The 24,171-nt window shown below is 41.9% G+C and overlaps 3 protein-coding genes across 4 annotated transcripts; 2 read left to right on the top strand and 1 right to left on the bottom strand.

The window, feature by feature from the left end:
- Nucleotides 1-257: 257 nt before the first annotated feature.
- Nucleotides 258-7,946, bottom strand: LOC144462561 (mitochondrial import receptor subunit TOM20 homolog). Its single transcript, XM_078166629.1, has 6 exons — nucleotides 7,901-7,946; nucleotides 6,534-6,580; nucleotides 4,209-4,264; nucleotides 3,986-4,032; nucleotides 2,473-2,615; nucleotides 258-930 (listed from the first exon to the last, which is right to left on the bottom strand). Exons 1-6 carry the CDS (start codon nucleotides 7,944-7,946, stop codon nucleotides 886-888), a joined length of 384 nt encoding a protein of 127 aa, XP_078022755.1. The 3' UTR covers nucleotides 258-885.
- LOC144462527 (E3 ubiquitin-protein ligase TRIM21-like) lies at nucleotides 7,864-17,441 on the top strand. 2 transcript variants are annotated; one of them, XM_078166541.1, is made up of 4 exons: nucleotides 7,872-8,099; nucleotides 8,643-8,928; nucleotides 10,892-11,050; nucleotides 15,531-17,441. In XM_078166541.1, exons 2-4 carry the CDS (start codon nucleotides 8,655-8,657, stop codon nucleotides 16,955-16,957), a joined length of 1,860 nt encoding a protein of 619 aa, XP_078022667.1. In that variant the 5' UTR covers nucleotides 7,872-8,099; nucleotides 8,643-8,654; the 3' UTR covers nucleotides 16,958-17,441. The 2 variants fall into 2 exon arrangements, with proteins under 2 accessions (XP_078022668.1, XP_078022667.1); XM_078166542.1 differs by lacking the exon at nucleotides 10,892-11,050 and having other exon boundaries at nucleotides 7,864-8,099.
- A 1,819-nt stretch (nucleotides 17,442-19,260) lies between these two features.
- Nucleotides 19,261-22,895, top strand: LOC144462529 (E3 ubiquitin-protein ligase TRIM21-like). Its single transcript, XM_078166545.1, has 2 exons — nucleotides 19,261-19,637; nucleotides 20,752-22,895. Exon 2 carries the CDS (start codon nucleotides 20,754-20,756, stop codon nucleotides 22,392-22,394), a length of 1,641 nt encoding a protein of 546 aa, XP_078022671.1. The 5' UTR covers nucleotides 19,261-19,637; nucleotides 20,752-20,753; the 3' UTR covers nucleotides 22,395-22,895.
- Nucleotides 22,896-24,171: the final 1,276 nt, after the last annotated feature.

Here is a 24,171-nt window from a genome sequence, read left to right as displayed (position 1 = left end):
GATGCTTGTTGGCGAGTCCCCCCCTCCCCGAGTGTCCCCATGTTGGGCGAGGTACTCTTTTCCCTCAAGTGTGGTTTCATCAAGGTTTTCTTGAACCGCTCTTAGTCTGGCCCCTCCCGTAGGATCACTTTGCCTTGGGAGACCCTACCAGGAGCTATTAGCCCCGGACAACACAGCTCCAAGGTTCACTGATACAAGCAAACCCCTCCACTACGTTAAGGTGGTGGAAGCATAATAAAATAAACTCAAAAGACAACTTTATAATTTGTTCACATTTTTTATTTTCTTCCTAAAGAGGGCCGTCCTCTTTATTATGAACAAAACATTTCATCACTTTTTAAAAAGTGTTTCCAAGTGGAGAGCGAACAGAAAGACGACTGATAACAAAAACAATAAATAGTTTGTGAAGCCTTCGAGCAGACAGAAGATTCCTGTTTGTGTCACTTTCTACGACTGATATCATGATAACCATGAACATGTCAGACAGTGTAAACCTGGTACATGATGCTGTCAGGATGTGAGCTACACCACCCTGAAGGAAGGATTCATGTTAACAGCCAGTCCAGCTCATGAGTACAAACCTACTGATGGTGGAGTGGGGACGGGCTCTTGTATTTGTCTGGACGTTGTGATCCAGATCCTCTTTACACCCCAAAATGGGTCATTTAAGTCAAAACAAACAAACACTACTGTCGTGGATAAACCAGGAATAAAAAACTAATTCCCTTTGGACGCCTTGATGGGAAGTGATGGACGTCGGCCGGAGTGATGGAGGCCGAGGCGTTGGCAGGTCGTCATGGGAGGAAGGGTCCACATGAGGAGGAGGAGGAGGAGGAGGGTGAGGAAGGGGGGGGGGGGGGGGGGGGGTGTTTCCTCTGCATCCTCTCATTCTATATCGTCTTCGCTCAGACTCTGTGCACTCACAATACGCTGCAGGACAGAAAGACAACACAAACAGAGACAGACACACATTAAAGAGTTAACAGGGTGAAGTTACCAATCAGGATGAAGATGGACTGTCAAATTCAAGGTAATTTCCATGAGTGTTTCCTTTTTATGCAACCTTATACTCCACTACATCTCAGAGGTAAATATTATACTTTGTACACTGGCTCTAGATAGGACCATTAGCATTTTCATGTTTACACATGAGCCGCTGTAGCCAAGCAGTGTCAGCAAAACACAATTTGTTTTTTCATACCCTCAATAATAGCGTACACTTGATTTTAAGGTGTCTAAAACATGTTTTGCTGCTTCCCCGTCCACAGCAGTAGATTACTTAGCTTCTAGGGCTGCCCCCTAACAGTCGACCAGAAAGGTCATTAGTCAGCAAAACTTCATTGGTCGCTTAGTCGCAGGACAAAACAAGAAACAAATATGAAACTCTATTAGGAGCTGCACCTTGTCAAAATATATCCAAACCTACAGTATATGACTGGACCATGTGTGACTTTACTTTGAAAGGACAGACACAGGAAGTGTCCACGCTCTGCAGTCAGACAGGAGTCAGGTTAATTTCCAGGGCTGGTACCTGCGGTTATTCCACAGGCTAGTTAATAACATGTCGGGCAGGAAATCCAAAGTGTGGGATCATTTTGAGAAGGTGAAGGACGAACCCAAGGTGATATGTAAACTCATCTTCATTGGTCGACTACAAACATGACGTATCATGTGAAACATGGAAGTAGCTACATGCCCATTAGCCCACAGCGTCATTAACAGGCGGCTCGCTCAGTGTGTGACGTGCACTTGGAGATAAAATATAGGCCTATAATAATGAAGGTTCATTAGTACGGTTTGTATTTCTCTGTAATGTAGCACAGTGTTAACAATGTTACTGATACTATTCTTTCTCACACCTTCAACTCAAACCACCAAAATATATCATTTAGCGTCCATGTCAGACTCCTGCCTGCTTCACCAAACTGGGCCGTGCCGACTGACATCTACTGTGTGTAATACACTGACTATAGATAAGTGTCCCATACAACCCTCTTCAAAAAAATCCAAGCTTTCCCTTTAAGTGAGCTTTTCAATGCAGGACTTTTACTTGAAGTGTTTTCACTGTGTGGTTTTAGTATTTTTACTGCAGTAAACCATATTTACTATATACTTTACTTTTTCCACCACTAAAATGTGAAGTGAGCTCTGATCAGCTGCTGGTTTCTGGTCCATTAACACATTATATGATGAGAATTGTTCTTTAATAAACTCCCCATCTTCAACATCAGACTCATCACAAGCAGATTTCATTTCAAAAAGTCCCTTTAGTTGTTTTTGATAAGTTGTTTTATTTGTGAAAATTTTGTTTTCATGTCGAGTCCTTAACTTATTGTCTGATCTTTATATTTGTCTTTATTGATACTGTGTGATTTTAAACTGTTTGTTCTGGTGGTTCTTGTTTCTGTGTGAGAGAACATGAAGACTAGCGGAGAACCATGTAAAGACTAAAGAATGAAGTGTGTGGCCCACCTGGCTGATGCTGGGCAGTTTGGTGAGCAGCATCTGGAAGACGGGTGGAGGCAGAGTCTGCTGCAGCACCTGCAACAGCTGCTGAGGCTGACCGCACACCGCGATGGCGTTGGTCAGGTGGTCCACACCTTTCTCATAGTCTCCTGTGGAGCGAAGCACAAGCACGAGACGTTAAGATGCACTGAGAGACTCCACACAGACCAGAGGAAGGACTCTGACACAAGAACCACTGAAATCCCATGAATCTGACTGTGAAGGAGGTGTTACCTTGAGCCAGCAGAAAAAAAATGTGTTTAAAATCAGGTCTAAATATGAGGAAGAACAAACCTCACCATCAGAGCTGCAGTCAGAGGTGGAGCGAGACTGGAAAGACAACATTTCTGCGTCACCTTCCTTAAACTTCCTTAAAGGTTGACAAGTGTCGCAGTAGAGTTCAGACAGTTGAGACGGACCTGTGTCTCTTAGAAAAAACATTAAACTGACTTCATCAGGTCTTTGTCAACAACACGGCAGAGTGTCTGCTGAACACTGGTGAGTACAGCTGATCATATTTACTGTTTCTGGAGATATAATAGGTAACAAGGTAACGTGAGATTTTCATGTCCGTGTTGTCTGAAGCTATTCTATATATTTGTTGAGTTGTGTACTTACACTGTCCAGAATGTTTCCAACTATACTGAGAAATCTGTAATTTTATTTGAGGTAGCAGTTCACTTTGTGTGATAGCCTGTCAACAACGTCGGACCCCCTTTACTCCCTTTAACGACACGTCATTCCAAATCAAACTATTTCACAAAATTATACACAGTTACAGTAATACCACATCTTTGTTGTGTTAATCCTCTAGTAACACACACAGTACACAGGTCCTTTGATGCAGCAGGTTGTCTACATGAACACGTGGTTAAAAGGAAGTATCTCCCTGGTCTAACACAAAGATGACTGTGACTCTCTGACTGTCCAGACTCTGCACACAAATCACACCAACACAGCTCCTGTGTCAGCCAATCAGAACCCCTGTTGCTGCTCCGATACATTTGTGTTACCACGTGCGTAGGCGGCAGCGTAGGGTCTGCCACACAAGTATAAATCCCCCTTAAGGCTGAGCCCAGCCCAACTCATTTCAGCCACTTGTATCTGCGATCTCATTCTTTGGGTCATGACCTGAAGCTCATGAGGTAGATGGGCCATTGATCAAAAGCTTTTCCTTCTGGCTCAGCTCTCTCTTCACCACGTCAGTCCGCTGATCCATCTCACGCTCCATTCTACCCTCACTCGTGAACAAGACCCCGAGATATTTGAACTCCTTTGCCTGGGGCAGTAACTCTCTCCCAACCTGTTATAAACTGTTATTTCACTAAAATGTTTTTGCATTTTTGAGTCACTGAGAAATATTTTACTATACTTTACAACTTCATCAGTTTTTTCCCCTTACCATAACGCACACTGATTTGTTGTGAACTGACAGCTGATTTCAGGAAGTGTTACGGCACAGTGTGGTGTTGGTGCTCACCTTTGCCAGGCCTGCCCTCTCTTTGGCTGCCTTCTGCTTTCTCCTCCCTGCAACACAAACACAACACAAACACCACACTCAGTCAGAGGCCACGTGATCAGGTTTACTACATTAAAATCCACTGCTGATGCACCAAGAAAACAACAAGCTGTGTTTTTTTTTGCGGTTTAACTATTCCTTCAAAAGTTGAAATGACTTTGGTCGAACTTGTTTAATCACTGACAGCTGACAAGTCTCCATTATACTGTCACTTCCTGGTGTTATGGCACAGAGCGACCACTGGATGGATCACAACACAAAGGAACAACCAGCATGGAGTCACTGTACTGTTAACCAAACACTGACACACCTTGATGACGCCTTTTTAGAATCGTCCAGGAAGTTGTTTGAGCTGCCAGTAGTATTGAGTATTCTTATGCTGGGTTCACACTACACAACAGTTTTGTCTGTTCCAACAGTCATTATGTCACATTAGGTGACTGTGGAGTCATAAAGTCGTGCCGTGACTTGGCTGACAGACATGACAGACTACATGTTGGTCCATGACCAATCATACCTGGGCGTCTTTCATGCTGTGTGATGTCATCAGATTATTCTTGTCCTATCTTCATTATTATTAGTATTATATCAGTCACTGTGTCTGTTCATGTCTCAGCTGAAATGTTACTGTAGTAATGTAAAAAGCGTCACCAGATGGGCGGAGCTACATTTGAAGTAGCGCACTAAATCTTCCACAGGAAGTTCCTGCAAATGTTTCACAATAAAAGCCTTTTTTAGAAAATGAAGGGATTCTCTCAGCTGAGACTATGAGTGTCGTACGCAATAATCCATTGCTTTATCTTGTGTAGTGTGTCATAGTAGACGACGTCCCCACAGAAAGTCTAGCATGTTTGATTTTCTTCTCCCGTCACAGCCGTCACTTTGACCAATAGGAACACAGAGCGATCTGCTGCCGTGGAAACTGTAGGACAGCAACAGCCCAGGCTTTTAGATATTTCCTGTAGGGACGTTAGCACACAGAGTAAAAAGGAAACAGCAGAGGCACTTTATCAACCCGCTGAGTACTGCCATTAGCATCAAGCTAGCAAAGAATGTTCTTTCTTCATAATGGAGGATATAAAGGAATAAAATAAAACAATAGTGGCAGAGTTGAGACACCGTACGACACCACATTGGGCTATAATCGGGCTGATATCATGTAGTCTGAACCCGGCATTACTCTTCCACTTTTCACATTGTGCCTACACTGCTCAGTGCTTCCACTAAAAACATGTAACTAGATCACAGGTTAGCTTCTATTCATGCTAAGTCAAGGAAAAATAATGTGATTAAAATCAGGTCTAAATATGAGGAAGAACAAACCTCACCGTCAGAGCTGCAGTCAGAGGTGGAGCGAAACTGGAAAGACAACATTTCTGCGTCACCTTCCTTAAACTTCCTTAAAGGTTGACAAGTGTCGCAGTAGAGTTCAGACAGTTGAGACGGATCTGTGTCTCTTAGAAAAAACATTAAACTGACTTCATCAGGTCTTTGTCAACAACACGGCAGAGTGTCTGCTGAACACTGGTGAGTACAGCTGATCATATTTACTGTTTCTGGAGATATAATTGGTAACAAGGTAACGTGAGATTTTCATGTCCGTGTTGTCTGAAGCTATTCTATATATTTGTTGAGTTGTGTACTTACACTGTCCAGAATGTTTCCAACTATACTGAGAAATCTGTAATTTTATTTGAGGTAGCAGTTCACTTTGTGTGATAGCCTGTCAACAACGTCGTACCCCCTTTACTCCCTTTAACGACACGTCATTCCAAATCAAACTATTTCACAAAATTATACACAGTTACAGTAATACCACATCTTTGTTGTGTTAATCCTCTAGTAACACGCACAGTACACAGGTCCTTTGATGCAGCAGGTTGTCTACATGAACACGTGGTTAAAAGGAAGTATCTCCCTGGTCTAACACAAAGATGACTGTGACTCTCTGACTGTCCAGACTCTGCACACAAATCACACCAACACAGCTCCTGTGTCAGCCAATCAGAACCCCTGTTGCTGCTCCGATACATTTGTGTTACCACGTGCGTAGGCGGCAGCGTAGGGTCTGCCACACAAGTATAAATCCCCCTTAAGGCTGAGCCCAGCCCAACTCATTTCAGCCACTTGTATCTGCGATCTCATTCTTTGGGTCATGACCTGAAGCTCATGAGGTAGATGGGCCATTGATCAAAAGCTTTTCCTTCTGGCTCAGCTCTCTCTTCACCACGTCAGTCCGCTGATCCATCTCACGCTCCATTCTACCCTCACTCGTGAACAAGACCCCGAGATATTTGAACTCCTTTGCCTGGGGCAGTAACTCTCTCCCAACCTGTTATAAACTGTTATTTCACTAAAATGTTTTTGCATTTTTGAGTCACTGAGAAATATTTTACTATACTTTACAACTTCATCAGTTTTTTCCCCTTACCATAACGCACACTGATTTGTTGTGAACTGACAGCTGATTTCAGGAAGTGTTACGGCACAGTGTGGTGTTGGTGCTCACCTTTGCCAGGCCTGCCCTCTCTTTGGCTGCCTTCTGCTTTCTCCTCCCTGCAACACAAACACAACACAAACACCACACTCAGTCAGAGGCCACGTGATCAGGTTTACTACATTAAAATCCACCGCTGATGCACCGAGAAAACAACAAGCTGTGTTTTTTTTTGCGGTTTAACTATTCCTTCAAAAGTTGAAATGACTTTGGTCGAACTTGTTTAATCACTGACAGCTGACAAGTCTCCATTATACTGTCACTTCCTGGTGTTATGGCACAGAGCGACCACTGGATGGATCACAACACAAAGGAACAACCAGCATGGAGTCACTGTACTGTTAACCAAACACTGACACACCTTGATGACGCCTTTTTAGAATCGTCCAGGAAGTTGTTTGAGCTGCCAGTAGTATTGAGTATTCTTATGCTGGGTTCACACTACACAACAGTTTTGTCTGTTCCAACAGTCATTATGTCACATTAGGTGACTGTGGAGTCATAAAGTCGTGCCGTGACTTGGCTGACAGACATGACAGACTACATGTTGGTCCATGACCAATCATACCTGGGCGTCTTTCATGCTGTGTGATGTCATCAGATTATTCTTGTCCTATCTTCATTATTATTAGTATTATATCAGTCACTGTGTCTGTTCATGTCTCAGCTGAAATGTTACTGTAGTAATGTAAAAAGCGTCACCAGATGGGCGGAGCTACATTTGAAGTAGCGCACTAAATCTTCCACAGGAAGTTCCTGCAAATGTTTCACAATAAAAGCCTTTTTTAGAAAATGAAGGGATTCTCTCAGCTGAGACTATGAGTGTCGTACGCAATAATCCATTGCTTTATCTTGTGTAGTGTGTCATAGTAGACGACGTCCCCACAGAAAGTCTAGCATGTTTGATTTTCTTCTCCCGTCACAGCCGTCACTTTGACCAATAGGAACACAGAGCGATCTGCTGCCGTGGAAACTGTAGGACAGCAACAGCCCAGGCTTTTAGATATTTCCTGTAGGGACGTTAGCACACAGAGTAAAAAGGAAACAGCAGAGGCACTTTATCAACCCGCTGAGTACTGCCATTAGCATCAAGCTAGCAAAGAATGTTCTTTCTTCATAATGGAGGATATAAAGGAATAAAATAAAACAATAGTGGCAGAGTTGAGACACCGTACGACACCACATTGGGCTATAATCGGGCTGATATCATGTAGTCTGAACCCGGCATTACTCTTCCACTTTTCACATTGTGCCTACACTGCTCAGTGCTTCCACTAAAAACATGTAACTAGATCACAGGTTAGCTTCTATTCATGCTAAGTCAAGGAAAAATAATGTGTTTAAAATCAGGTCTAAATATGAGGAAGAACAAACCTCACCGTCAGAGCTGCAGTCAGAGGTGGAGCGAAACTGGAAAGACAACATTTCTGCGTCACCTTCCTTAAACTTCCTTAAAGGTTGACAAGTGTCGCAGTAGAGTTCAGACAGTTGAGACGGATCTGTGTCTCTTAGAAAAAACATTAAACTGACTTCATCAGGTCTTTGTCAACAACACGGCAGAGTGTCTGCTGAACACTGGTGAGTACAGCTGATCATATTTACTGTTTCTGGAGATATAATTGGTAACAAGGTAACGTGAGATTTTCATGTCCGTGTTGTCTGAAGCTATTCTATATATTTGTTGAGTTGTGTACTTACACTGTCCAGAATGTTTCCAACTATACTGAGAAATCTGTAATTTTATTTGAGGTAGCAGTTCACTTTGTGTGATAGCCTGTCAACAACGTCGTACCCCCTTTACTCCCTTTAACGACACGTCATTCCAAATCAAACTATTTCACAAAATTATACACAGTTACAGTAATACCACATCTTTGTTGTGTTAATCCTCTAGTAACACGCACAGTACACAGGTCCTTTGATGCAGCAGGTTGTCTACATGAACACGTGGTTAAAAGGAAGTATCTCCCTGGTCTAACACAAAGATGGCTCTGACTCTCTGACTGTCCAGACTCTGCACACAAATCACACCAACACAGCTCCCGTGTCAGCCAATCAGAACCCCTGTTGCTGCTCCGATACATCTGTGTTACACTTTTCCTTCCTACTGTCTGATTTTAGCAGGAGGCCACGATGACGACAGAGGACCTTTTGAACGCTCTGGAGGATCTGACAGAAGATGACTTTAAGAACTTCAAATGGCACCTGGAGCAGCCTGACATCCTGGAAGGCTACCAAGCCATCAAAGTGTCCAAACTGGAGGAAGCAGAAAGGCGGGACACAGTGAATGTGATGGCGAGCAGCTATACACTGGATGGAGCTCTGAATGTGACCAAGAAGGTCTTAGAGAAGATCAACAGGAATGATCTGGTGCAGAGTCTGTCAGACACCAGCTCAGCACCACGAGGTCAGTGAGACTCTATCTGTATTTTCAACCTGTATTGTTCACGCCTGATTCATTTCAGAAGTGACGGTGCAAAAAGTATGTGTGTGTGTGTGTGTGTGTGTGTGTGTGTGTGCAGGGCCGTGCTGCCCATAGGGCAGGTTAGGCAAATGCTAGAGGCACCAGCATGCCAGGGGGCGCCAGAGAGTGAGGTGTTTTTTTCTTTCTTTCGTTTTCTTCCCCATTCTATTCGAAAAATTAGACAATACACTACAAAACAACAACAGTACATATAGCCATACGTCTTTAAATAATAATGAAATAATATTTCTAATTTAAATTTCTTCTGCTGCCTGCCTGGCATCCTTCTGCCTCTCTCTGGCAGGCAGCACCAATTTCGCCACGGTCCCTCCCCCCTCCCCCCGCTACCTGCCGTCTTCTGTAATGTGATGCTGCTGAGTGACAAACTGACAGTCAGGTGCCTCCTGCCATGCTAATGCCATCATGAAGAGGCAAAAGCCCTCTGGGGCGCAGTTAAAAAAAAAAGAAAATAAGAGGAGAAGAAACGTGAACAAGACCGAGGTAATGATGTGATGAAACACTTCATCTAAAATGGTAGAAACACAACCAGTGTCAGAAATTAGCAAGGGCCACGGGCCATTTGGCCCGCAATTTATCCAAGAATGCCCCCAAAAGCCATGTTCCGGGGGCCAAAATTGCCCCCAGGTTTTCGAAACAACTGTATGTATTTATATTTTTAACAGTATTACAATCTGACATTAAAGTATAATTTTATTTTCATTAAATTAATTTACCGCCACGTCTACAACTCATTTTCCAGACATAATCAACGAGATTGCACTGATTACGTGAGAGTAATCTGACAGAGAAGGGGAGGGGGCTTTGCTGTACCATAAGTAATTAACCATTTCTTGGGTGATCTGTGTCGACACAATGACAAATTAATGAAAAATTAAGGTAGAATGAATGTTAAATTTTAAATTAACTTACTTCCAGGATTGCATCTAAGGAATTTATAGTAATTTGGCCTTTTTAACAGTAAAAGTAACTGTAATGTGGTGAAACATTAGTACTGCAATCAGTAGATTAATGGTTAAATCATCACATTTAAACTGGTTGAATTATAGGAAATCTGAGTGATATTTTGCAACCATAACTTTATGTAACCCATTATTTATTTCATTTATAATGGTTTCTACTGAAGAGTGAAGACACTATCTTAGTTGGTTTTGCTTTTCATGTGCTTATTGTTAGAACATAATTACAATTTTTTAATGGCCCCCAAACATTTTGAAAATGCCCCCATTTTTTAGACCGTGGGGGCCAAAATTGCCCCCAGAATATTTTGTTAATTTCATACCCTGAACTCAACCTAAGTTACAGTTACTTAAGCACTTGCAAGCTAACGTCAGCTCATTAGCCGCTAATGATTAGCGGTTAGGCTACTGCTATGTGACGTCAATGTTACTGCGACTTCATTAGCCACTTGTTTTAGGAACACTTTCAGCATTCAGCTAGAGTTAATGTCAGTTAATGTTGCTCCCATCTTAGAGAAAGTTGGAAAGAAAGACTCAAAGTGTTTGATGGAATGAATAAGCAACATGATTTAATATATTGGCCTAACTTTTCTTTTAATGTTTAATGTTAGTGTGCTGCTGCACAAACCACTCACTGTTTACCAACCAGGCATATATTCATATACTGTATATTTATGTTTTCCAATTTTCAGATTTGTGCAATTTGTGATGTTACAGTTGCATTTTTTATATTTTGGCTGTTTGCTGTGTTTAAAATGCCAGTAGATCAAGGCAGGCTGTAATGTTAGGTGCTATTATGGTTATGCCGTGATGGTTTCACAATCAACAACTATTAATGATTAATATATTGTAAAAGCCCAGTTTGTCAAATATACGTATCTCCTCTTTATCCCCCACCTCTGCAAATCCTGGGCCTAATGTAAGTGCAGCCACCTCATCCACCTCAGCACCAAGTGATGCAGCCTCTGCCTCAAGTGCATCTCCCAGTCCCTCCCACACACAGACTGCCAGTGGAGAATTAAGTGGAGAAATAAGATCACATTCTCCGATCCCCTCTACCTCAGCGCAGCCTGCCAGTGGAGACACAGGTAAGATTACACATTCTCCTGTCCCCTCTACTTCAGTGCAGTGCAGCCTGCCAGTGCCACTCTCTCTCACCCTCTATTGGACTTAGAACTGAGAATCAATGATGCATGTTGCACTGTCTGCAACTGAAGGTTGTATAAAAAAGTTTCTTGTGTGCAGTACCTTTTATTTTGTGTCTTTACTGCAATGTAACATTTGTTTAATAATTAATAAAAGAGACAATTTTTCAAGAAGGGGGCGCCAGCAAATATCGTGACTAGGGTGCCAAATTGGTCAGGCACGGCCCTGTGTGTGTGTCTACGTGTGTGTCTACATGTGTCTGTGTGAGAGTGGGTGCACACGCACAGGATAGAGAAAGACCAGTGGGCCAGTGCCAGGAAGGGTCTTACAGGCTGATTTTGTGGCACATTGCATGACACTATTGACAGGTGTCACTCAGAGAAATGAAAGAGCAAATGTTTCAGTCATCTCCATGGTAACCAGACACGCCCTGCGTTTTTTTAGTCCAAGTCTATATGTGTGGTATTAAGTGAAGTGTAATCTGCACAGACAGCAGAAATCCCACAAATATCCCCCAGTATGTGTTTTTAACTTACTGACCAAATATTCATTGATCAATCTGCTCCCAATCTGTCTCTAAGCTGCAGATTCCCCTCCCTCGCCACGGTGGACTGGTTAATAAAATCAATGAATCAATGAAACAGTCGATTTCTTTCCATGGTGATATTAAAGCTATCTTGGTTCAGTAAATGTCTGCTATCAGTCAGGCTGGTGAAGGCAGTTTGAACGGCCGCTGTCCTCTCAGCTCTGCAGGAGCAGCTGCTGACAGATGGCTGCTCCTGTCAACCTGATCTCACAGAAATACGTGAAATGACCACGACCTCTTAACACCGCATTCCGTTGTGGCAGCACGTAATGGGTTGAAATTACGTGCTGCCACCACGAAAACAATGCCAATGTAAAGTCAATTAGGATCCTCTCCCGTGGTGGACACACGGATTCCCTGATTCAATCACGTCACGTCAACCTCGTTTTCCTCAATGATATCTTTAACAAAAATGCGGAAGTGTCCTTGATAACTCAACAATATGACAGGTTAATGTCAAGGCCATAAAATAAAATAAATGTATTTTGCCAGCTTTTGATAGCGTGGGGCTTTAAGAGCATTGTGCTGTGGGCGGATGGGGCGCGTTCCACTACTGTTTTGTAGCTGCTGTCGGCCGTCTGTGGGCTTCATTCTATTTCAGATTGCCATCCGTCTGCCGTAACTGAATCCAAACGCCAGTAATAAATAAATAAATAAGAAGATAAAAATAAGGTTGAGCACGGAAGAACCAGAGAGGAAACACCATCACATGGAGCCGTCTGCCCCTGGCAACCCGGCCACCCTCCACTCCACCAGGGGAGAGTGGACCCCAAGCCAGCGCCACAGAACCAGCGGCTGCCCCGCTGGTTATACCTCCGACCGTGGCAGCTGTCACACAAACCGCTGCTGAAGATTATACATTTTGATACAGGTAGGCTATATACATATTGCAAAACTCTGTAAAAGTACACCAAAGCATATTTTCGTTTCCAAATATTTATTTGAAAACGAAACCATTCATACGGTCAATATAAAACATTTTGTTAGTAATAAAAAACAAATGTAATCTCAATGTGACCACGCCAGCTGGCGGGACTGTGGCTGAACCACTTCCAATGTTCATTCATTCATTCATTCATTCATTCATTCAATCGCGTGTTCAATGTGTGTGTGTGTGTGTGTGTGTGTGTGTGTGTCAGAGAGGAGTATCAATTAAAAAAAGTAATTATTTCGGTGTTTATTTCTTTTATTCTTCCGTTTTTTTAATTAAAATGCATAATATAGCCAACAATATTATAGACCAAATGTTAATCTAATTATTATTGTAGAATGTATTTAGCAAATCACCACTCTCAACTGGAGACAGCAGCAAAAAAAAAAAAAAAAAGCCATTATAAAAAGCCGACAAATCGTGTTAATTAATTGACGTGAGACATTGAAGAGGTTGTCTCCTATAGTCTGTAATTTTTTATTTTTTTTATCATAACTTCTCGGAAATTACTCAAAAGTAGAACATGCTAAAAGTAAATACAATAATAGGCTAAATAGTATCTAAGCAATAATAAAGTGTCTAAACAATAATAAATATTATCTAAGTTATCTATTAGGCTACCATTCCACTCTGTAAATAGATTTTAACATTTCAATATGATTTTAATATTATTTTTGCTTATTTCATTATTGTTATTATTGGTTTTACTTTTTAGTAGTATTGTATTGTCTGAGGATGACTCATTTTACTAACTATCTACAGTAAAAAAGAAAAAAACAAGCAAAGAAACAAACAAAACTCATTTTATACACTGGGCCTTCAAAGTGCTCTCTGAAACTACACCTGGCATGGCTTGTGTCCAAAAAATGAAAAAATCTAAACTTTGTCATAGAGCTAAACCAAATACATCATTGGAAAGGTCTCAACCTGGAGAGTGACATATGTCAGTATGAAGATTCTACATGGCTCCTGCTTTCAGCCATTGACCTTTGAACCTTGACCTCAGTGCATGTTTGAGGGCTTATAACTCAGCAACTAAAGGGGGTGCAGACATGGGACCAACTGTTATAGAGAGCTCTTGACCTCAGCTATCATGTGAGTGTAGTCAACAACTGAGGCTGCTGTCAGATATGGATAAAATATGGATAAAATTAATTTTCACCCATTTAGAAATTAGATATTTAAAATCTGATTTCACAAATGTGTTTACCATCCCCTTAAAGTCCACAGTGTACTCTCAATTCAATATTTACAACTTCCAAATTTGGGAAAAACACTTAGATTTTTAAAAAACTACAATTCCCTGGGACCGCGCCATGCAGTTTGATACATATCAGCAACATAGTTGTAGTTCTTCTGATTTGCAAAGTAGGGCTCTAAATAGGGTTGTAAAAAGATATATCTACTGAATATATCTAATATCAAGTAAAGCCGAACGAGTTATTACACTCCACCTAGATGAACTATGGTAAGAAAAAGTAAAGATGTTGGCTAATTTTCGATATTTTAGCTAATACACTAGAAACGGCGTTCTTGGGACAGTAGGTTCGTTTGCGGCATGTAAAATAGGGTTGTAAAAAGATAGATCTACTGAATATATCAAATATCTAGTAAAGCCGAAGTAGTTATTACACTGCACCTAGATGGACTATGTTAAGAAAAAAAGCAAGGATATTGGCTAATCGTAGTTATTTTAGATAGTACTCTAAAAACGGCGTTTTGGGGACGGTAGGTTTTTTGCGGCTTGTTGTAAAACAGGGTCGTAAAAAGATACATCTACTGAGTATATCAAATGTCTAGTAAAGCTGAACTAGTAATGACACTGCACCTAGATGAAATATGTTAAGAAAAAGTAGGCATGATGGTTCATTTCAGATATTTTAGCAAGTTCTCTAGAAACGGCGTTTTTGTGATTGAATATTTGAATAGGCTATAACAAATATCTAGAACAGCCGAACTATCACGTTATTATCATTATTATTATTATTATTATTGGTGGGAAATTATAACAGGGGAATGTATTTGCCGTTTTAATATCAAGGACACTTCCGCGTTTTTGTGTGTATACGGGAATGTTAAAGATATCATTGAGGAAAACGAGGTTGACGTGACGTGATTGAATCAGGGAATCCGTGTGTCCACCACGAGAGGACCCTAATTGACTTTACATTGGCATTGTTTTCGTGGTGGCAGCACGGAATGCGGTGTTAAGAGGTCGTGGTCATTTCACGTATTTCTGTGAGATCAGGTTGCTCCTGTGGACAGAGACGCTGAATGCAGGTCAGAGTCGTCAGGGATTTAAAACTACTATCTCCATGGCGACAACAGTAACACTACCGATCACAAGAGGGTTGTAGCCTATTTTTTGCAGTGCTGAAGGGGAGCTAAGGTTATTGATTAATAGACTGCCAGAACCCTTCAGAAAAAGAGAGAACAGCTGTTTCTACTGCTGCCCTCTTCCTGCTGATTTTGATCAGATCATTTTTCATAAACTGAAAATATAGCCTCCTCAAATCTCTGCTAGTGCTGAGTTCTTATGATAGTGCTCTGATTAATAAATGCATTTGATTTTGAAGCAGTGGCTCTTTGTTGAGGTTTGGCAGTTTCTGCCCTTTCGATTCTTTTGCATGGTTAAATCAATGCATTTTCTTTTATTGGAAAAAAAAAGCCCCCTCAGTCCTGTCCACTTTAACTTGAATAGAGACACAGAGGGGAGACAGGTTAGGTCTGATCTGTTCTGTTCATTTACAGCAGTGAGCTGATATAAAAAACAACAACTAATATAAACTAATGTAATGTAAGCTTCCACTGATACCTTACCACTTCCTGCATGTGCATCAAATAATGTGGAGGTCTGCAGTGAAAATATTTTGTCTCTGCTTTTCTTTTCACACAATGTGTGTAGATATGGCTGCTGCAAACACTCTGCCATCTGAGGATCAGATCAGAGAGAGGGCAGAGCAACAAGCTGCCAAACCAGGAGAAGTTCCCTGTGACGTCTGCACTGGAACCAAACTGAAGGCCCTGAAGTCCTGCCTGGTGTGTCTGGCCTCCTACTGTGAGACTCACCTGGAGCCTCATCTGACAATGTCAGGCCTGAAAAGACATCAGCTGATCGACCCTGTGGAGAACCTGGAAGACAGGATGTGTACGAAGCACGATAAACCTCTGGAGCTGTTCTGTAAGACCGACCAGACATGTGTCTGTACACTCTGCACTGTTTCAGACCACAAGACACATGATGCTGTTCCTCTGAAAGAAGAATATGAAGGAAAGAAGGCTGAGCTGGGGAAGACAGAGGCTGAAATTCAGCAGATGATCCAGAAGAGACAACTGAAGATTCAGGAGATCAAACACTCAGTCGACCTCAGTGAGAAAGATGCAGACAGAGAGATAGCAGAAGGTGTTCAGGTCTTCACTGCTCTGAAGGAGTCTGTTGAGAGAGGCCTGAATGAGCTCATCAAAATGATAGAAGACAAGAAGAAAACGACACAGAAACAGGCTGAAGGATTCATCAAAGAGCTGGAACAGGAAATCTCTGAGCTGAAGAAGAGAAGCACTGAGGTGAAGCAGCTCTCACACTCTCGAGACCATCTCCATCTTCTCCAGAGTGTTCAGTCCCTGAAAGCTCCTCGGCTCTCCAAAGACTGGACAGAGGTCAGCGTCTGTCCACCATCATATGAGGGGACTGTGGTGAGAGCTGTGTCTCAGCTGGAGGAGACACTCAGTGAACAGATGAAGAAGCTGGTCGCTGTGTCTGAGCTGAAGAAGGTCCAGCAGTATGCAGTGGATGTGACTCTTGATCCTGATACAGCAAATCCTGCTCTCATCCTGTCTGATGATGGGAAACAAGTGAAACATGGTAATGTGAGGGAAAATGTCCCAGACAACCCAGAGAGATTTTCTACTGCTGTTTGTGTTTTAGCAAAGCAGAGTTTCTTTTCAGGCAGATTTTACTTTGACGTTCAAGTTAAAGGAAAGACTGAATGGACTTTAGGAGTGGCCAGAGAGTCGAAAGACAGGAAGGGAAACATCATACTGTGCCCTCAGGATGGTTACTGGACTGTATGGTTGAGAAATGGAAATGAGTATGAAGCTCTTACTGACCCTCCAGTCCGTCTCTCTCTGAAGTCTCAGCCTCAGAAGGTGGGGGTGTTTGTGGATTATGAGGAGGGTCTGGTCTCCTTTTATGACGTAGATGCTGCAGCTCTTATCTACTCCTTTACTGGCTGCTCCTTCACTGAGAAACTCTTCCCATTCTTCAGTCCCTGTAATAATGATGGTGGTACAAACTCTGCACCTCTGATCATCTCTCCTGTCAGAGTAAAATAATCACTTATTTCATGTACTGATTTATTTCTATTCAAAGAAACATTTATTGTGAATCCTGTATAGTTCACGTCTTATTTTCTGCAGACTGCTGACTTATTTCTACTTCATTAAGATTATTCTTATTATTATTATATGTATCCTATTACATAGATAACACATTCATTGGATGCATCCATCTCTTCAACTCTGCATCATGACACAAACTTTATGTGGAGAATATCTGTTTAAACCTCTGTTAAACCCACAGACATTTACTCTCACTGACAGAAGAAATCACTGTTTGTAAAGACGCCAAATATGTCAGGCTGCAGTTTGACTTTGAGGAAATGTTTCTTTTTGATTTTGTCTGGGAAGTGGTTTGATAATTACTGGTGACTTTGGACAAGTTTAATGTGTTTTGTGAACACTGGTGAGATGGTTTATGAGTCACAGAAATCTGTAAATATGTGATTGTTAAATAAAATAAACTAGTTGTTGAACACAAGGCCTGAGTAAGCAGTGACTTGAACATTACACACTGAACAGAAAATCCTGGTTTACACAGAAGTTGTATTTCCTGACAAACACACTGTGTTTCCTGTGGCTGCTTCACAATAAAAGCCCCCTTGTTTTTCACCAATTAGATGCTTTTAATGTGAAGCAGTGTCAGGAGGAAATGTTTGTTTCCACTAGCAGTGACTGAATCCAGTCCGGCTGTAGTAGAGTGAACAGTAACAGTGAGGCTGATATCAATGAGACAGAATTACACTGGATTACATGCTGCATCGTTTCCTGTCAGTCCCTCATGTGTGTGAAGGCCATCACCACTGACAATGGACACTACTATATACAGAGAGGGAATTACTGACTCTAAATACATGATATAGCTTTTTATACCAGCCATAAATATCATGAAACATGGGGTTTGATTCAATAAAAATCTGCAGTGTCAGGCTTTGTCATATGTTGAGCACAAGTTGCTTTAACTTCCACAGTTCTTCTTGCAGGTAACAAGACTGACAACAATAACTTTAGTTTTCTATGTTGTGAGTTGACTTTATATTTTCAAGACAAATGTCATCACTGCCAACAAATGGTGTATAATCTCTCTGACAGAGTCATCAACAATAACTGATGAGTGCAGGGTATTAATGTAACTTGTCAACATTTGTGGAGACCTGACAGCCTTCCTCATGTCTGACCACTTGGACATGACTCCCTGCTACACTGCAGCAACAACAGGCCTCCATGTAGACCACTAACTGGTGTTATGACACACAACGACCACTAGATGGATCACAACACAAAGGAATGATGAGCCCAGAGTTACTGTACTGCTGCCACGCAGAGCACCAAACACTCCTCATACATGTGAGAGAGGAGTTCATTTATTATCTCAGTCATCATCATCTGATGCAGAAAGGAAATCAAATATGATTTAAAAAGCAATGATTGTCTTGTTGATGTTTTATTTGATGACACATGTATTTGTTGTATGATTTGATGGTGACATGTCTTTACATCAAGGACAACAGTAAAAATAAGCTGTGGACTTTACGTTAGGTGAGTCTCAAAATTCACCACACAGATTTCTCTCATAAATGTAGAGAGGTTCACAAATGAGAAGCAGTTTGTAAATGCACATTCAGCGATTCGCATGATCTGTGAATTGATATTACAAGTGTGCCTCAAAATAATATTTGCTAAACAGAGCATGTGCATTAGTGAGTCCGAAATACAACTGCGAACCAGAGCATGTGCATTCGTGAAAAACCCTGCGTGAGTTCATTCATTATGAGACTGATCTGACCCCATACAGGCACAGCTCCACCTTTGCTCCATATTATCCAGAGAAAACCCTGGTGCTTCCCAATAACTGTGTAAATCAGAGGGAGGAAACAAAACCGGACCAACAGAGCTGCAGTGAGAGGCGGAGCAACACTGGAAAGAGGAGAGCTGCAACGTCACACTCCAGAAATGAGAGTTAAGTTAGAGAAAGAGAGGGGAAATGACATGCAGCAAAGGGCCACAGGCTGGAGTCGAACCCAGGCCGCTGCGGCAACAGCCTTGTACATGGGGCACCTGCCCTATCCACTAAGCCACCGACACCCCAAGTTAGCGATATTTTAACGGAGCAAGACGAGCTAACTGTTAGCGTGCTCGGTTTCTTTGAGATGGCTGTCAGAGATGGCAGACGTATGATCACATGATCCTGTTTGAGCTGTAACAGGTGGTGTGTTCCATGTTTTATTCTCAATTGCTCTTGGAAAGAAGAAGAAAGTTCTGTAAACAAACTGTTACCATTGGAAATCGACAGTTTTGGTTCAAGGCTGGAAGTCGCGCACACAATTCACGCAAGGTATCATGGGGGCTAGGGATAAGGTGGATAGTATGGTAGTTTGGGTACTGGAATACACAGTGTGTTTCATTGGTACTTCCACTCCCTCCCTCAGCCGTTGGTATTATGTTCCAGCCTACTTCACACAGAGGCCGCTCGCAGAGGGAAAGTGGGCGAGGGATTGAAATGGAATGCACCTGAACTTGTTCACTTCAACCTCACACTCCAGAAATGAAAGTAAAGTTAGTCAGAGTGTGAGCCACGCTGCAGTCGAGACAAGTCTCTGTTTCTCTCTAAAAGAAAATTCACACTGACTTCATCAGGTCTTTGTCAACAACACAGCAGAGTCTCTGCCCAACACTGGTGAGTACAGCTGATCATATTTACACTTTCAACAACCAGGACTAACACTAAACTTCAGCTACACTCAGACAGCAAGTTCCACTCTTTTCTCTTCATACTTATGAAACGGATAACAATATAACTGTGGCTGTTTGTCCACAGACCCACTGTACAGTAGCTCACTTTGACAGCTTTAAACAGTCTCTGTGTGTCAGGTAGTGATGTGACGACCGAGTCTTTGAACTGGCTCTTTGAAGTGAACGAGCCAGTTCCTAATTTCTTTGTTTTTTGCTTTCATTTACTCTGTATCCATTAATTTCAGATTATTTGATCCAGATTCATTTGAGAGAGACTAGTTAGTGAGGGAGAAAGACAGTGCAGCTGCTCACTTGTTCACTTCAAAGAGTCGGTTCAAAGACTCGGCTCGTTCGCGAACATCACATCCCTAGTAGGAACTTAACCCACTATCTGCTAACACTTGCTTGTATTGACAGGCTTGTTGTTTATAAAGGGAGTTGCTATGGCTACACCAAACTTTATATCTGCGGAGTCTATTCTGGGTCCATGTTACAATATCCAGATCACGTGATGCGATAAATCAGCAATGCGATTCGTCGTTGAACCCACTATCAACCCCCCTCACACACACAACAAAAACAAAACAAAAAACAACAACGAACGAACTAACGGCATCTTTGAACCGGCTCTTCAAAGTGAACGAGAAATCCCATCACTAGGTCACTTTAACTGATCACTTCCTACATACTGCTTTCTGTACTTCCTCTAGTTGTTTCACAATAAAAGCCTCTAACAGAGAACCAGCAGGAGGCTTTTAATGTGAAGCAGCTGGAGGAAGTGTGATGCTTTGCTTAAATATAAACTGATCTACACAACAAGATGTGAACATATTCTGTGCTGTTTTACCAGTTTGGTGAGTTCGTCAGCACGACTTAAGTGATTGCAGTTGCTCACAGCTCAGTGCAGGTCAAAACACAGCATGTATGATTAAATGCTACATTACCCAATATCATATGTTAAACTTAAAGGAACAGTAATAACATTCCTGTCAGTTTAAAAAAATTAAAACTGTAAAATGAGTGTTTGTATGTTTTTTTCTTTCCCACTACATGTGTAGATATGGCTGCTGCAAACTATCTGCCATCTGAAGATCAGTTTCTGTGCTGCATCTGTCTGGATGTGTTCACTGATCCTGTCAGCACACCATGTGGACACAACTTCTGCAAAAACTGCATCACTGAACACTGGGATACAAGCTACAGGTGCCAGTGTCCCTTATGTAAAGAGACTTTTACCATAAGACCTGATTTGAGGGTTAACACTTTGCTAACTGAGATGGTCGCTCAGTTCAGACAGTCAGCTCAACAGAAAGCCAGCAGCAGCAGCTCACAGCAACAAGCTGCCAAACCAGGAGAAGTTCCCTGTGACGTCTGCACTGGAACCAAACTGAAGGCCCTGAAGTCCTGCCTGGTGTGTCTGGCCTCCTACTGTGAGACTCACCTGGAGCCTCATCTGACAATGTCAGGCCTGAAAAGACATCAGCTGATCGACCCTGTGGAGAACCTGGAAGACAGGATGTGTACGAAGCACGATAAACCTCTGGAGCTGTTCTGTAAGACCGACCAGACATGTGTCTGCATGCTCTGCACTGTTTCAGACCACAAGACACATGATGTTGTTCCTCTGAAAGAAGAATATGAAGAAAAGAAGGCTGAGCTGGGGAAGACAGAGGTTGAAATTCAGCAGATGATCCAGAAGAGACAACTGAAGATTCAGGAGATCAAACACTCAGTCAGCCTTAGTGAGAAAGATGCAGACAGAGAGATAGCAGAAGGTGTTCAGGTCTTCACTGCTCTGAAGGAGTCTGTTGAGAGAGGCCTGAATGAGCTCATCAAAATGATAGAGGGGGAGCAAAAAACAACACAGAAACAGGCTGAAGGCTTCATCAAAGAGCTGGAACAGGAAATCTCTGAGCTGAAGAAGAGAAACACTGAGGTGGAGCAGCTCTCACACTCTGAAGACCACCTCCATCTTCTCCAGTGTATCCAGTCCCTGAAAGCTCCTCAACTCTCTAAGGACTGGTCAGAGGTCAGCGTCCATCCACCATCATATGAGGGGACTGTGGTGAGAGCTGTGTCTCAGCTGGAGGAGACACTCAGTGAACAGATGAAGAAGCTGTTTGAAGCTGAACTGAAGAGGTTCCAGCAGTATGCAGTGGATGTGACTCTTGATCCTGATACAGCATTTCCTAATCTCATCCTGTCTGATGATGGGAAACAAGTGAAATATGGTGATGTAAAGAAAAATGTCCCAAACAACCCAGAGAGATTTTCTCGTTATTGTAATGTTTTAGCAAAACAGAGTTTCTCTTCAGGCAGATTTTACTTTGAGGTTCAAGGTAAAGGAAAGACTAACTGGGATTTAGGAGTGGCCAGAGAGTCGATCAACAGGAAGGGAGTTATCACTCTGAGCCCTCAGGAGGGTTACTGGACTGTATGGTTGAGGAATGGAAATGAGTACAAAGCTCTGGCTGACCCCAGAGTCCGTCTCTCTCTGAAGTCTCGTCCTCAGAAGGTGGGGGTGTTTGTGGATTATGAGGAGGGTCTGGTCTCCTTTTATGACGTAGATGCTGCAGCTCTTATCTACTCCTTTACTGGCTGCTCCTTCACTGAGAAACTCTTCCCATTCTTCAGTCCCTGTAATAATGATGGTGGTACAAACTCTGCACCTCTGATCATCTCTCCTGTCAGAGTAAAATAATCACTTATTTCATGTATTGATTTATTTCTATTCAAAGAAACATGTATTGTGAATCCTGTATAGTTCACGTCTTATTTTCTGCAGAATCTGTTCACTGTGCTGATGTACACTTCATTGTTAAGATGTTTTATTGTTTGTATCCCATCACACAGGCAGCATGTTAATCTGACACTTTCATCTCTTCAACTCTGCATCATGACACAAACTTTATGTGGAGAATATCTATTTAAACCTCTGTTAAACCCACAGACATTTACTCTCACTGACAGAAGAAATCATTGTTTGCAAAGACGCCAAATATGTCAGGCTGCAGTTTGACTTTGAACAAATTTTTCTTTTTGATTTTTTACTTGAATATTTTGTCTGGGAAGTGGTTTGATAATTACTGGTGACTTTGGACAGGTTTAATGTGTTTTGTGAACACTGGTGAGATGGTTTATGAGTCACAGAAATCTGTAAATATGTGATTGTTGAATAAAATAAAGTAGTTGTTGAACACAAGGCCTGAGTAAGCAGTGACTTGAACATTAAACACTGAACAGAAAAGCCTGGTTTATACATAAGTTGTATTTCCTGACAAACTGTGTTTCCTGTGGCTGCTTCACAATAAAAGCATCAAGTTAAACTTCAGGCAGGTTACACAGTACAGACTGTTTAAAATTCTGCATGAAAATCATCATGTTTTTGTATCAGTCCTTTCAAGACAGGTTTAAAGAGTTCATAAATTGTTGTGTAAAAATCATGCTGGTGTTGTTCAGTGCAACATTAACAGGTAAAAACCATGAGAACCTCAGTGCTGAGTTGAACAACACCAACAAGCTTCCACTTCCTGGTGTTATGGCACAGAGCGACCACTGGATGGACCACAACACAAAGGAGCACAAATGTAGAGCCGTTTCTCAATACACAAGGTCAGCAGTTCGGACTTGCGGACTTGGCAAGTCCGATTATAATCAAAAGTCAGGTGCGGGGGAAAAGTTTGTGGAGAGTTGGTGGTTATTGTGATCGTAAGCATTGGCGAGATGGAAATCAAAAATCAACAACGGACATGGATCAGAGAAGGCATCTTGGTGCAGTTATTGCAGCAGGATTGCTGTACCTGCAGGCTGAGGAGGAGGCTGCCCAGCTGAGGAGGAGGCTGCCCAGCTGAGGAGGAGGCTGCCCAGCTGAGGAGGAGGCTGCCCAGCTGAGGAGGCAGATCCCAGAAAGACAGCGGAGGATGAGGATGAGGCGTGATGAGACGAATGAAATGAATGAATGAATGAAGAGTTCAAAGTACTCGTGATGCAGAGTGACCCAATGTCAAGTGTTGTGATCATCATATACATGAATATGTATTGAGTATTAATTGATCAACGTAAGCTACATGTAAGCAGCATTTAAACACCTGATTTAACACCTGTCACTGGTGTACTAGTCTGATCTTTAACAACACACAGCAACTTGTAAACATGAAACAACATATAAAACAAACTATCTGAAAAGTAACTATAGCTATCAAATAAATGTAGCTTGAGTAGAATGTACAGTATTTCCCTCTAAGTAAATGGAAATACCCAAATACTTAAGTACAGTAGCTACTTGAGTAAATATACTTAGTTACTGTCCATCACTGCATTTGTCTCATCATTATGCTTTCTGTCTACATTTTTATGGAGACTTGACAGTTTACTTGGTACACCTAGAAAAAACAACAGCAGTTTAATATTCAGTCTGACATTTTATTGAAGTGTTGAGTTATAGATTGTGGTGCTGTTGAACTGTACTGGATTACACT

The sequence above is a fragment of the Epinephelus lanceolatus genome, chromosome 3, assembly GCF_041903045.1.
Source record: "Epinephelus lanceolatus isolate andai-2023 chromosome 3, ASM4190304v1, whole genome shotgun sequence".
In the NCBI taxonomy this organism is placed as follows: domain Eukaryota; kingdom Metazoa; phylum Chordata; class Actinopteri; order Perciformes; family Serranidae; genus Epinephelus; species Epinephelus lanceolatus.
Note: the sequence above shows the minus strand (reverse complement) of the source record. Positions and strands in the feature narration are given on the sequence as shown.

Coding starts and splice junctions, on each gene's coding strand:
- LOC144462561 (XM_078166629.1), bottom strand. CDS start 7,946: ATGTTGTCTTTCCAGTTTCGCTCCACCTCTGACTGCAGCTCTGACG. Junction 6,581..7,900: donor CTCTGACTGCAGCTCTGACG/GTGAGGTTTGTT, acceptor TTTGTGTTGCAG/GGAGGAGAAAGCAGAAGGCA. Junction 4,033..4,208: donor ATAATGGAGACTTGTCAGCT/GTCAGTGATTAA, acceptor TTTGTGTTGCAG/GGAGGAGAAAGCAGAAGGCA.
- LOC144462529 (XM_078166545.1), top strand. CDS start 20,754: ATGGCTGCTGCAAACTATCTGCCATCTGAAGATCAGTTTCTGTGCTGC.
- LOC144462527 (XM_078166541.1), top strand. CDS start 8,655: ATGACGACAGAGGACCTTTTGAACGCTCTGGAGGATCTGACAGAAGAT. Junction 8,929..10,891: donor CACCAGCTCAGCACCACGAG/GTCAGTGAGACT, acceptor ATGTAAGTGCAG/CCACCTCATCCACCTCAGCA. Junction 11,051..15,530: donor GCCTGCCAGTGGAGACACAG/GTAAGATTACAC, acceptor CAATGTGTGTAG/ATATGGCTGCTGCAAACACT.